Source organism: Phocoena phocoena, chromosome 15, assembly GCF_963924675.1.
Source record: "Phocoena phocoena chromosome 15, mPhoPho1.1, whole genome shotgun sequence".
Classification (NCBI taxonomy): Eukaryota; Metazoa; Chordata; class Mammalia; order Artiodactyla; family Phocoenidae; genus Phocoena; species Phocoena phocoena.
This window is the reverse complement of record NC_089233.1, coordinates 67,170,107-67,182,721: the sequence shown is the minus strand read 5'-3', so window position 1 is coordinate 67,182,721 and position 12,615 is coordinate 67,170,107. Positions and strand designations below refer to the sequence as shown.

The window sequence follows — 12,615 nt, the reverse complement described above, 5'->3', positions numbered from 1 at the left end:
CTCTTATCCCTGACCACTTAAATATCATTCTTCACCCCCCAAGTTGAAGCTCTTAAGACACACTTTGACTTCACCCTATCTTTCCACTCTTGATCTTACCTGTCCACTCTGTTGAGCCCCAAGCACTTCTCCACCCCAATATCTCTAACCGCAATATTCGATGGATGAGGATATCTTCCCAGCCAACTCCCACTGATCATTCAAGGTCTATTTCTTTGTGTTTTTTTTCTTTTTAATATTTTTTCCCCAATTTCAAATGTCATTTCTTTTATGAGGACTTTCCTGATCCTTCTTTCCACTTCTATCCACACCAGATAAAATTTTGTCCTGTAAGAGAGGTTTATTCCATAGCACTGCATAATTCTATAACAGTCAATCTTTATTCACAACTATAGCAGCATCCATCTTACACCACCTCTTCAACTGCAATTATTTGAGGACAAAAACTATGCATTACACCTCTTCAAATGAGCTCCCATTGTTCCTTTCAGAGTATGGCTATTCTATTATTATTTTAGAATTATAATAAATTGAAGATGACCGTTACTTCTTCTAATCAAAGAAATTAAAAGTTTAACAAAAGTTCAAAAGTTTAATAAAAAACATCTAGTTGGGTTGACTATTTCCTCTCTGAGAGGAGATCTTAAAGATGCAAAAAATGCTAAAGAGAGTTTTCAAGTTACAAAATCCTTCCAATCAAATCTAAGTATAAAGACACATTTAAATGTACTCACTTGTGGAATCTGCGTGCTTTTCCCACATCCTGTTTCTCCAACAATCACCACTGTTTGATAGTTTTCTATCAAGTACAGTATATGATTCCTAAGCTGAAAAAATATAACCAAACATTGTAAACAGACATACATTTTCTCAAAAGACCTAAACAAAGATATTTAAACATTATGGAATGAGCTGTTTGCCAAAGGGAAGGAAATTTTAAAAAGAACTATCAAAATATATTTCTAATATACATCAAAATACATTGCAGGTACTGTTGGTGTCAGTACAAGGTGATACAACTGCAACTGAGTGTAATAACTTATCAAAATATATAACGCACATACCTTTTGATTCAAGATTTCCACTTATAAGAAGTTAGACTACAGACATCCTAATACATGTGAACAAAGATGTATGTACAAGCATACTCACTGCGTATTGTTTATAAGAGCCAAAAATTCAAACAGCCTAAATGTTCATCAACAAGGGAGTGGTTACACAGCTGTGAAACACTTCAATAATGGAATAATACAGAGTCGTTAAAAAGAACAAATGTCTATTTGTACTGATGTGGAATGGTCAATGAGGTCTGCTATGGTAAGAAAGCAAAGTGCAGGACAGCGTGAATGATACACTACTATTTGTGTTTTTAAAGAAAGGGTAGGGACTTGCCTCGTGGTGCAATGGTTAAGAATCCGCCTGCTGGTTCAGGGGACACGGGTTCAAGCCCTGGTCCGGGAAGATCCCATGCTGCGGGGCAACTGGGCCCGTGCGCCACAACTACTGAGCCTGCGCTCTAGAGCCTGCAAGCCACAACTACTGAGCCAGCATGCCACAGCTACTGAAGCCTGCCAGCCTGGAGCCCGTGCTCCACAACAAGAGAAGCCACCACAATGAGAAGCACGTGCACCGCAATGAAGAGTAGCCCCTTGCTCACCACAACTAGAAAAAGCCCACATGTAGCAACGAAGACCCAATGCAGCCAAAAATAAATAAATTTTAAAAACAGAAGAAGAAAGGGCAAATACATATATGCTTCTTTATGTATAAGCTACTTTGAGGAAAAACAAAACAAGAAACTGGTAACTATACCGTCTCCAGTGAACAGAAGAAAGTGGCCAGGGAGCAGGGATATGAAGGAGACCTTTGAATTTTGTTCAACATGCATGTATTACTTAATTTAATTTTTTTTCATTTATTAACTTGTGAAAACAAAAAGAATATGCTTTCGCCTCTACCTCTAAGGCCAAGTCACAATAAAGCAAGCATAGGTTACATCTATATTTCAATTGGGCCTTCCTTAATCCATTCAGTAGGAGCAGAAACACTGATTTGGCCACTGAAAAGTCACAGATAATTCCAAGATCCCATGTACTCAGCTTCAGAATGTATTTCTGTACCCACATTTGATTACAGACACACCCGATGATCTGGAAAGTCATAAAGGTATTCCATAAATTCCTGGTTTGGAATGAAGTAAAAACCTGCCAAATTCTCCCACTCTGATCACTGCTCAGCTCATCTGACTCCACACCAACAATGTGTTTGGTGAAGATTGGGAGAGATAGATGCTGCCTTCCTGGCTAAATAAGGTATTGACTGTTTGGGGTTTCGAATTTAGCATTATTTAGGGTCTAAATATGTAGTTCTCAAATCTCAGTGTAAAAATCTTCTAGGATATTTGCTAAAAATGACGATTCCTAGCCCTACCCTCAGGGTTTTTGATTCAGTAGGGCTAGGGTGAAGCCCAGGAATCTGCATTTCTACAAACACCCAAAGGAGATTCTGCTGCAGGTACTCTGGGACTCGTCTAGATGCTTTCCTGTCGATTGCTTGGACTCTGTGCTTTCTCTTGTTTTGGGCAGAGAAAGGGGAAAGGTTTGGGTTCTTCACAGATATTTTGTAAATGATATTTTGTAAATCCATCTGCTGGATGGATGGTTGAATGGATGGATGGATGGGTGGGTGTTCAAGGAAAACTTGACAGAATATTTGAATACAGAGAGAGACACACTTGGTATTCCAGGAAAGGGAAATGACATAAGTAAAGGAAAGAAGATGGAAATAGGCAAACTATATGAACTCTATTCTAGGTGTGCTAGAAAAAGCCCACGAAGGCTCCAGGTTTGACTTGGAAATGAATTACAATAGGTGTAGTTAGAGCCGCACTGTGAAAGCCTTGAACGTAGAGCTAGCACCTGGACTTTAGCCAGGAGGCAGTACATGCTATAAGTGTTCCGAGAAAACTGGGCAGCAATATACAAGATTGATATAAGCATGAAGAAACTGAAGGCATTAACTCATACTTCATGTGCTAAATACAAAGCATTGCAAGTGGAGAGTCCGACGTGTGACATTCAAGAGAGAGATGACAAAACTATTTCCAGTTTGGAGACTGGGAGAATGACAGTACCACCGACAGGCACAGGCAGGGAAATCAAGGAGAGCTGGTGCAGAGGACCAGACTGAGCTTCAGCGAGGATGAGTTTAAGGAAGTAAGAGGACAACCTTGCACAGCAGTGTTCAGGGCCCAAAGAGAACACCAGCCTACAGGAGGTAGCCGAGGGGAAGGCTGCCTTGAAATGGCATTGGGGTAAAGGGGGGTGAGCCTTTGATTTACTGCTGCTTTAGTTTCAACTTCTATTTTTAAAGCTATTTTCACTGGGACTTCCCTGGCGGTCCAGTGGTTAAGACTTCGCCTTCCGATGCAGGGGGTGCAGGTTCGATCCCTGGTCAGGGAGCTAAGATCCCACATGCCTCAAAACATAAAACAGAAGCAATATTGTAACAAATTCAATAAAGACTTTAAAAATGGTCCACATCAAATAAAATCTTTAAAAAAATTTTAAAAAGGAATTTTCACTTTTAGTTTTAATGGGGGCAGCAGTGGTGAATGGGTAACTTTTTATCCTTTTGGTCTCTTAGCTTTATCTTTAACATTTTATGAGATTGTAACTATGCTTAAGCTCTGCTTTGATTTTTATCAATAACTTACACCCCTTTTATTACCATTTTAATTTCAATATGTTATTAATACCTTATTGCTTTCATTTTTTAATGTTATTTTGTTTATTATAAGTACAGTTGGAGGATGAAGAGTCAAGAAAATTAAATACTCGGTAAACAATAATTATCCTTGTACTTCCAACGTTTACTACATGTCAGATATCTTACTAAATGCTCTATGTGGCTTATCTCATCTGCTCCTCATACCAATCCTATGAGGAAGGTACCATTAGTCCCACATGACAGATAAGTAAACAGAAGCTCAGGCAGTGAAGCAAGGCCACACAGCACACAAATGATGAAGCCTGGGTTTGAACTCTAAAGTCTAGCTCGAGTCCAGACACTTCATCACAGCTCAAACTGTGTCCCTCAATGGTGAACCTATAATCTTATCTCCGGAGGGTCAAACTGGTTTACATTCACATATAATGGATGAGGTTAATCACCTGCAGAAGAAACTCAGCAACTATCAGTACACGAGTAACTAAAACATTTGGGGCCACAGAAAAGTCTGATCGAGGTGACTTGGCGAAATTCAGAAGGCGGCTGTTTCATATCCATTTGGAGAAAGAACATATTAATAGAAGAGGCATTATTAGCACAGTCTAGACAAAAAAAACTCCCTATGTGCAAGGACTTGGGCAGCTTTCACCCAACAGTGTCCGGAAGAAAGAGAGACACAGGTGCTGGTGGCCCCACTTACTCGGGTCATTCCAAGAGACATCATACAAGGCAGGGAGAGTTCATCACCCTTCATCAGAGGCTACAGGAAATAAATACGCTTCAACTATATCGAAACCGTCTTTGGCTCTGAGCCCACTTCCTGATTACAATTTGGCTTCCCACGTGGACTTGGCAATGGGGAGAAACGTATGTCCATGCACTGTATTATCTGTACTGGAGAGCCACAGCTCACTGTAAACGAATATATTCTTAATTCTAGTTTACACTTTGGTCTCTTATATGTCCATTTCATGAGATTAATAAAATCACGTGTCTGGATGTGCACATGGTATGTAATAACCATACCAAAATCCCATGACTATCTCAGTGGGAGTTAATCTCTTCAACAGAAACAACCTCGTATTTCTAATTAATCCTGGATAAAGAAATATGCCTTTAAAAAGAAAGCTAAAACTGGCCACATGTTGGTAATTTGTTGAAGATGGATGCATAAGAGTTCGCTGTGCTGTTTTCTCTACTTTTCTGTATGTTTGAACTTGTCTGTAACTGAAAGCAAAGAGGGGAAAAACGAATGTCATTTCATTTCTTCCAGTTTTTCCAATATGTAAGATCTAACCAAAAAAAACTGTAAGGACTTTCCAGACTTATAAAGTTAACTAACACACATTTTGAACAGACGATCCCTTCAGATAAGGGTATCTCTGAGCTCGCTGTGTTCTACAGGATCATTAAGAGTAAGAGGACATTATTCACTTCAGTGCCAAGTATAAAGCTACTGCAGGGGACTTCCCTGCTGGTGCAGTGGTTGCGAATCTGCCTGCCAAGGCAGGGGACACAGGTTCGATCCCTGGTCCGGGAAGATCCCACATGCCATGGGGCAACTAAGCCCGTGTGCCACAATTACTGAAGCCTGTGTGCCTAGAGTCCATGCTCCACAACAAGAGAAGCCACCACAATGAGAAGCCCGTGTACCACAATGAAGAGTAGCCCCCACTCGCCACAACTAGAGAAAGCCCGCGCACAGCAACGAAGACCCAACCCAGCCAAAAAAAATAATTAATTAATTTTAAAAAAGCTACTGCAGGCTGCTTCAGGCCGACGACTGAACATACTTATTTAATGTACCTTGAACACCGGCAGCTTCTGCCTCTGCTGCTCTATAGAAAGGGCAGCATAAGGATTGTAAACAACAGTCGTTGCAGAGTTTTCAGCTAGACTTTGTCTCTCTTCAGAGATGCTGACACCTGGTCCCTCTGTACCTGCAACAGAAATGTTTTTTTTCAGATTCTCTGATATAAGGAACAGAAAAACTGTGTGAAAGTTACAAATTCAAAGATGAAGATATACAACAGAAGCACTGCATTTTAATCTCAAACTACCAAAAGGTATTAAACTGCAATTTCAGGAAAGCACCTAGAAAGGCGCCTACGAGACTACAGAAGAGCCTCACTGCAGTTTCAAGAACAAAGGAGATGGCAAACCTATTGGGCTCCAAATTGGCCACACGCAACTGTACATTACAGAGGACAATGTATTGAGCTCTGGCCACCATGCTGCTATTATTACCAAACTCTTAACAAAAGTGGCAGAAACCCAGTGGGAATTAGCTGAGGCAAACAATGAATCCTATCACCGTAGGATGGCAGCAAGGTTCAGGGCCAACGGGCACCGACCGGGGACTCAAATGCTGCCTGGCCTTTTTCCTTCTCTCTGCCCCTCTCGACAAGCTCCTTTCAGTCCCTGGGGCTGGCTTCTCTACAGGAGCTGGAATTAGGCTGCTTCCAGGGCCAGAGCTCAGGCTCACAGTTCCTCCACCACTCACTCACTCACTCACCAGCAAGGATGGACGTGCCAGAGGTACAGCAGGGAACACTACAGATGCCGGCCTTACCCTGGTGCATCTTACTTGCTTCTCTTATTCATCCTCCCAAAGAAACGTAACTTAGTGCATAAAGTGGTAATGGAGAAAGACCCAGTGAGGGGAACCAGGAGTCCCAGGTGTGTGTTGTCTGTTTGCGAGATGAGGAAGGCTCTTTTTCTCCCAGCTTAGGGCCTCTGCCCAACCTGATCCAATCAACTACGGCCCTGGAGTGGGGTACAATAAGTGGCAGCGCCTATCTGAATCACAGAATTGCAGCGGTTGGTTGGGAAGTGCTGGGCCAAGAAGCCACTGTGCCGAGCAGATGAAACACCAGATACCCACAGTGGCTTCTTGGTAAAAACAACGAAAGACTGGGCCTCAGGGTGGCGAAGAATAGGGAAGCCAAATCCCCCCAAGAAAAGTTGTTCAACGTACAACTTTTAGCCTGAAAAGGATTTTTAGCCTGAAAAGGAAAATGCCTTAGAAGGAACATGGCTTCAATTTTTATCATCAGCCTCTGTAACTTTTCACACCAAATTGTTCGTGCAGCCCAAGACAGAACTCAGAGTAATAAGTAAATGATACAGGGCTCAGAATTCAACTCAACATGAGGAAGTTATCTCTAAAAGTTAAACTTGTTCAGTACAGGGGTATGCCACCTTTGTGAATCAATAACGACCCCCGCCAGAAGTTCACAGCCCTCTGTTAGGGGTGCTACAGGGATAATTACCCAATACTATCACATCCCGGGTTTTCTGAACTCAGAATCTGTGATGCTATGTGAAAGTACAGAGGCTTTGTGATAAGAATATTTAGCCCAGTGATTTATTTTTACATTTTTGAGGGGTCCCAGATCCCTTCGACAATCTAATAAAGGCTGTGAACTCCATCTCCTGAAAAATACACCAGAATGTAATTTATCAGAACACAAAATGCTGGAGGTCCAGAGACACCCTAGAGCTAAATTTAGAATCACTGCTGTAGATCTCTGACCCCTTTTCCTTTCGTTTCTAGGAACGGTATAGCTGTGTTCCAGAGGTCCAAGGTTGCCAAAAATCAGGTAAGTGGGGCACTGCTCTATTGTTTTGCCAAAATGTTGACTTTCCTTTCAAGAAGATAAAAGATAGAACAGGACCTGGAATAAAGCCTGTGCTCAAAGAGGTGAGTTTCCTTTCCTTTCTACCCTTATTATTACTACCTCTGATTAACGCCTTGTAATCTTCACAGAAGAAAACTAGAGCAAAGAAATAGCTTATCCTCATCAGCTCTGCTTTTGTCCTGAATTCCCTCCTTTTCCACACATCTTAAACCTTTACAGCATGTCTAGAATCTTTTATTTATTTTTTTATAATTTTTTTTAAATTTATATTTATTTTTGGCTGCACTGGGTCTTCGTTGCTGCGCGCGGGCTTTCTCTAGTTGCGGCGAGCAGGGGCTACTCTTCATCGCGGTGCGCAGGCTTCAGTAGTTGTGGTTCACAGGCTCTGGAGCGCAGGCTCAGTAGTTGTGGCGCGTGGGCTTAGTTACTCCGCAGCATGTGGGATCTTCCCAGACCAGGGCTTGAACCCGTATCCCCTGCATTGGCAGATGGATTCTTAATCACTGTGCCACCAGGGAAACCCCTACAGCATGTCTAGAATCTTTCCACATTGCTCCCGCAACGTCTCTTACTTCCTCCCACACCAAGGTTTAATCCACCCAGGTGTCTTCCTGACTACCCCATCTCTCCTGTCTCTAACCTACAGCCAAGTTCACCTCAGTACATTCAGTTATGAGGTCTTTTACGAGAGCAGCTACTGTCAATCAATGAGGAGCATGTCTCCTCAACACAAAAGACTTCATTCAACCAAACCAGGCCTGCTTCCCCACTATATATACATCCCATGGCCCATTCTGGCTGCCTATGGTTTGTTTTTTCCCTTGGGAACATTATCAGTGCTTAAGCAAGTAACAAGTTTGTAATTCTTGTAAACCATTTCCCCATCTATAAAACAAGGCTGATAAAAAGCACCGCCCTCCACCAATCCAGCAGTCCCTCTAACCCAATTTTTCAGTTTGAGTGGTGACCCATTAATGGGTTAGGAAACTCACGTAGTGGGTCATGGCTAGCACTTTTTAAAGATGAACTAGAAATAGAATAGAAAGTATCAGAGTGCACCCCAAGAAGCAATATTGTTTTTGTACAACTCTCTTTAGTTGTGTGTGTGTACGCGTGCTGAACCACAACACAATACATTATGTGTACCCATGCTGGGTCACAACACATTTCTCACTGTAGATCAGGTCAAAAAATCTTCAAAGCTGTTGCTATAAAGCGTTTGCCAGGCACACTGTCAAACATTGATTTTATCATTAAATATTTGTTGAATGAAGGAAGGAAAATGGCCAGGCCCTTCTGATCCACTTGTATTAGCAAATCAAGTCAAACTTTTTTCTACAAAAACCTCAGGCAGCTCATACAAAGATCTTAAGGCAGAGATCACAAACTGGTAGAGATCACAAACTAGTTACTCAAGGACCCCAGATATGTCACTGTTAAAATGTCTGAAATCATTCATTTAAAACATGTAAAAATTTCCCATTCTAACCTGGATATTTGAGCCCATATGACACCAATTGGGTGGAACCACCTACAGCTTCCTGCTTTAGAGAGCATGTGTACGCTTCAGTGTAATCAATACTGTACACGTATCAGTGTACACACGCTCTAGTTTGCCACAGTTCCCACCACTCCCTATTATTTCCACCCAGCACCTTCACTTATTTAGATTGTCCCAGAGGCCCCCTGTAGTGACTCCCAGCCTATAGGACATATTCATCTAGCCTTATACCCAGTCTCACTCACTTCCCTGACCTTCACCATGTATTTCCCACATCCTATTTTCATATCTTCAACTTCAGTTTCCTAATCTGTAAAATGAGAGTAATACCTCCATCACAAGATATTGTGACCAGGACTTCCCTGGTGGCGCAGTGGTTAAGAATCTGCCTGCCAATGCAGGGGACACGGGTTCAATCCCTGGTCCGGGAAGATCCCACATGCCGTGGAGCAACTAAGCCCACGCGCCACTACTACTGAGCATGCACTCTAGGGCCCACGAGACACAGCTACTGAAGCCCACACACCTAGAGCCCATGCTCCGCAACAAGAGAAGCCACCACAATGAGAACCCACGCACCGCAACGAAAAGTAGCCCCCGCTCACCGCAACTAGAGAAAGCCCACACACAGCAACGAAGACCCAACGCAGCCAAAAATAAATAATAAAAAAAAATTTTTTTAAGATATTGTTACCTCTTAATAAGATGACGTTAAGTAAAAGTGACTAGCACAAAGGGCCCAGTAAGTGTGCACTAAATCCATTCCCATCTCAGTGAATGACAACAGTTTACCTAGAACAGTGGTTCCCAAACTTTGATGCACACTTGAATTACCTGGGGATCTTTAAAAAATACTGATGCCTGATTCCTAGCCCCTCCGGACTTCTGATTTATTACAATGGGGTATGACTGAACAGCAGGAGTTTTAAAAGCTTCCCAAGTGATTCAACTATACAGCAAAATTTGAGAACCACTTACCAAGATAGTCACTGAACCCAGAAATCTGAGTCATTACCGACTTTACCTTCCCCCACATCTGCCTCTAAAATCTCTCCCATAAGGTCCCTCCCTACTGCTCACATGCCAGAATTGAGGTTTTCAATATCCCTTCTCGATTTTAGTAGCACCTTCTCTTAAGGGTGTCCCTGACTCTAATTTCCTCCCCCAAGCATTCTGCTCACCAAGGCCAGAGTTATCTTCCAAAAATAAACCTCATTGTGTTACCTCCTGCTTAAAAACAGTGAAACCCAAATTCTTTAACTTGCATGGAGACTTCTCACAATGAGGCCCCTACTTACCTTTCTGGCTTCATCTCCTACTACGCCCCAAAATATACCCTGCCACTAAACACCACGCTACTCAATTATTTTGGTGTTTTGGACACTGCTGAGGTACCATCCCACTTTGCCTTTGTCAAGGCTACACCCTTTAGAGCTCCATTCTCCTACCTCTCTGCAGAACAAAGCCTCATTTGTGCTTCAACGTTCACCTCAAAAATACCACTGTCTTGATGCAGTATTTCTTATCCACACACTCAAACTTTCCCCCTCTTCTATACTTCCAAGTAATTATAATAGTTAATATGTATCTAGTGCTAAGAGCTTGATGTGTATTCTCATTTAATCCTCAAAACAATCCTTTGGGTAGGTGTCATTCCCAATTTACAGATGGGGTAACCATGATTTTCCCAAATCACCAAGTTAGTAAATGGTAGTCAGGATGGTCTCTACAGTCTGACCCTAGTAGAGCTCATCCTCCTTACCACCGCCTTTTTCTGCCTCACTTTAAAATCTCTTAAAGAGGATATCCAGGCTTCCCTGGTGGCACAGTGGTTGAGAGTCCGGCTGCTGATGCAGGGGACACGGGTTCGTGCCCCGGTCCGGGAAGATCCCACATGCCGCAGAACACCTGGGTCCATGAGCCATGGCAGCTGGGCCTGCGCGTCCGGAGCCTGTGCTCCACAACGGGAGAGGCCGCAACAGTGAGAGGCTCGCGTACCACAAAAAAAAAAAGAGGATATCCAATTTCATATTATAATTGAGAGAGAGAGTATAAATCTTGAGAGCAGAGCCCTAGTCATCCGTGTTTGTCTCCTAACCACAAGGTGAGGTGTTCAGTAAGTATAACTTCAGTGAATGAACTAAATAATGGAACAGAACTCTTAGAATAATCCCATGTTCTTTAACCAAAAGAGTAGCTGGTCTGATTTTCAACAATTTATTTAGGCCTTTATGGTACTTAACACTTTGACCTGTTATTAAAGGCTTGAATAAATAAAATAGAGGATATCTCATTATCTAATGGGATCTTAGCTTTGGCTGCAAATAAAACTCAGGATGGATAACTGGCTGATGACTTAAATGCTGAATCATAAAATTACCGTTAGGGGACAAGCTACAGATTTTAAAAAAAGAATTAACACAACCCTTGCTTAGGTTTATGTTCATCATCACTGATAGGCACGTTCAAATTTTCTGGGAACCGCTCTAAATACCCTTTAAAAGCTTCCCTTATATTACCTTCTCTGTCTTATTTCATTTTTGCTGCAATATACAATACTGTGCACATCCAGACCTGCGGAGGTACAAGTGGTGGGAAAAAAACAAGCCGGTAACCCTTTAAGAAACTTTTGTTTTTCACAGGAAACTGACTGTAAGAGGAGGAAGGGTCTGGCACGTAAACATTCAATAAAATCCTGACTAATGAGTAAATTCAAACAAGACAAGCAAATCATTTTGCGGCTGAGAATGGAGTTAGCCTGCAAGAGGGGGAGTGGGTGACAGCCAATACGAAGGGGGGTGTTCAATTTCTGGCAGACACGTGGGGCGGACAGAAACCCAAAAACAGACTAAATTACTTTCCCTTTTAATGATCACTTCCTCTACATCAAACAATGCGTCGTGCTCGTTATTCCAGCCCACAGATGTCACTATTCTCCCCATCTCACAGGTAAGAAGGCTAAGGCTAAGAAGGGTTAAATGACTTGCCCAAAGGAACTCTGCCACTCTACGGCAGAGCCGAGAATTCGAACCCAGGCAGTCTGATTTCCTAACATGAACTCCTAAACCCCGAGCAGCACCCCCTGTCCGGCCCCAGCGTAGCCCCAGGGCGGTAATAAGACACGCGTGGGCGCTTTAGCGTTTCCCCATCGCACGGGTTGGGCAAGACAGGAATCAGGAGTGAGGAAAACGAAGCCTGTGGAGGCTGAGAGACTGGAACGAGGTCACACGGTGAACTTCTGCCACGGCTGGGGGCGGATCCCTGAATCCCTCTGGACCACTGCGGCGCCTTAAGCCGCGGAGCCCACCAGCTCGGAGGCAGCGGTGGCCAGCTCGCTGAGGTCAGGCCTGCGAGCAGGGCCGCAGGCGCCAGGACGCCGGCCGCGGGGCCAAGACCGAAGTCAAGCTGCCGCATCTGCCCAGCGTTCCGCCAAGGGCCTTACCAGGTCTCCAGAACTTCACCGGTCCCACGGGCGCAGCCATGCTGAGGTGAAAGGTCCCGAGGAAGGCTCCACCCCTCCTTTGCGCACGAGGCCCCGAAGAGGCCGCGGGGCGGGGCCCGCAAGGAGCCCGAGCCCTGGAGGTTCCGCGGTGTTACCGCCACGCCCCCGTGACCACCGCCCCCTCCGAGCCACGTAACGTGCGTTTCAGCCCTGCCGCGGGGCCCATGTGACCCGACCCGCCATATTGTAGAAAAGGGCGCGCTTCTCCGCCTCTGTAGCGTGAGAGACAAGGGTTTTAAGTG

The 12,615-nt window shown here is 43.6% G+C and overlaps 1 protein-coding gene across 1 annotated transcript in view; it reads right to left on the bottom strand.

Annotated features, from left to right (window-relative positions):
* DHX35 (DEAH-box helicase 35) overlaps positions 1 to 12,353 on the bottom strand; it is a 69,855-nt gene extending 57,502 nt beyond the window's left edge. Inside the window, exons 1-3 of the mRNA XM_065892343.1 lie at positions 12,314 to 12,353; positions 5,536 to 5,669; positions 735 to 827 (exon numbers count right to left, since the gene is read on the bottom strand). Coding sequence (XP_065748415.1) covers positions 735 to 827; positions 5,536 to 5,669; positions 12,314 to 12,353 — 267 coding nt within the window. The remainder of the gene's footprint in view (positions 1 to 734; positions 828 to 5,535; positions 5,670 to 12,313) is intronic.
* Between the last annotated feature and the right edge of the window lie 262 nt (positions 12,354 to 12,615).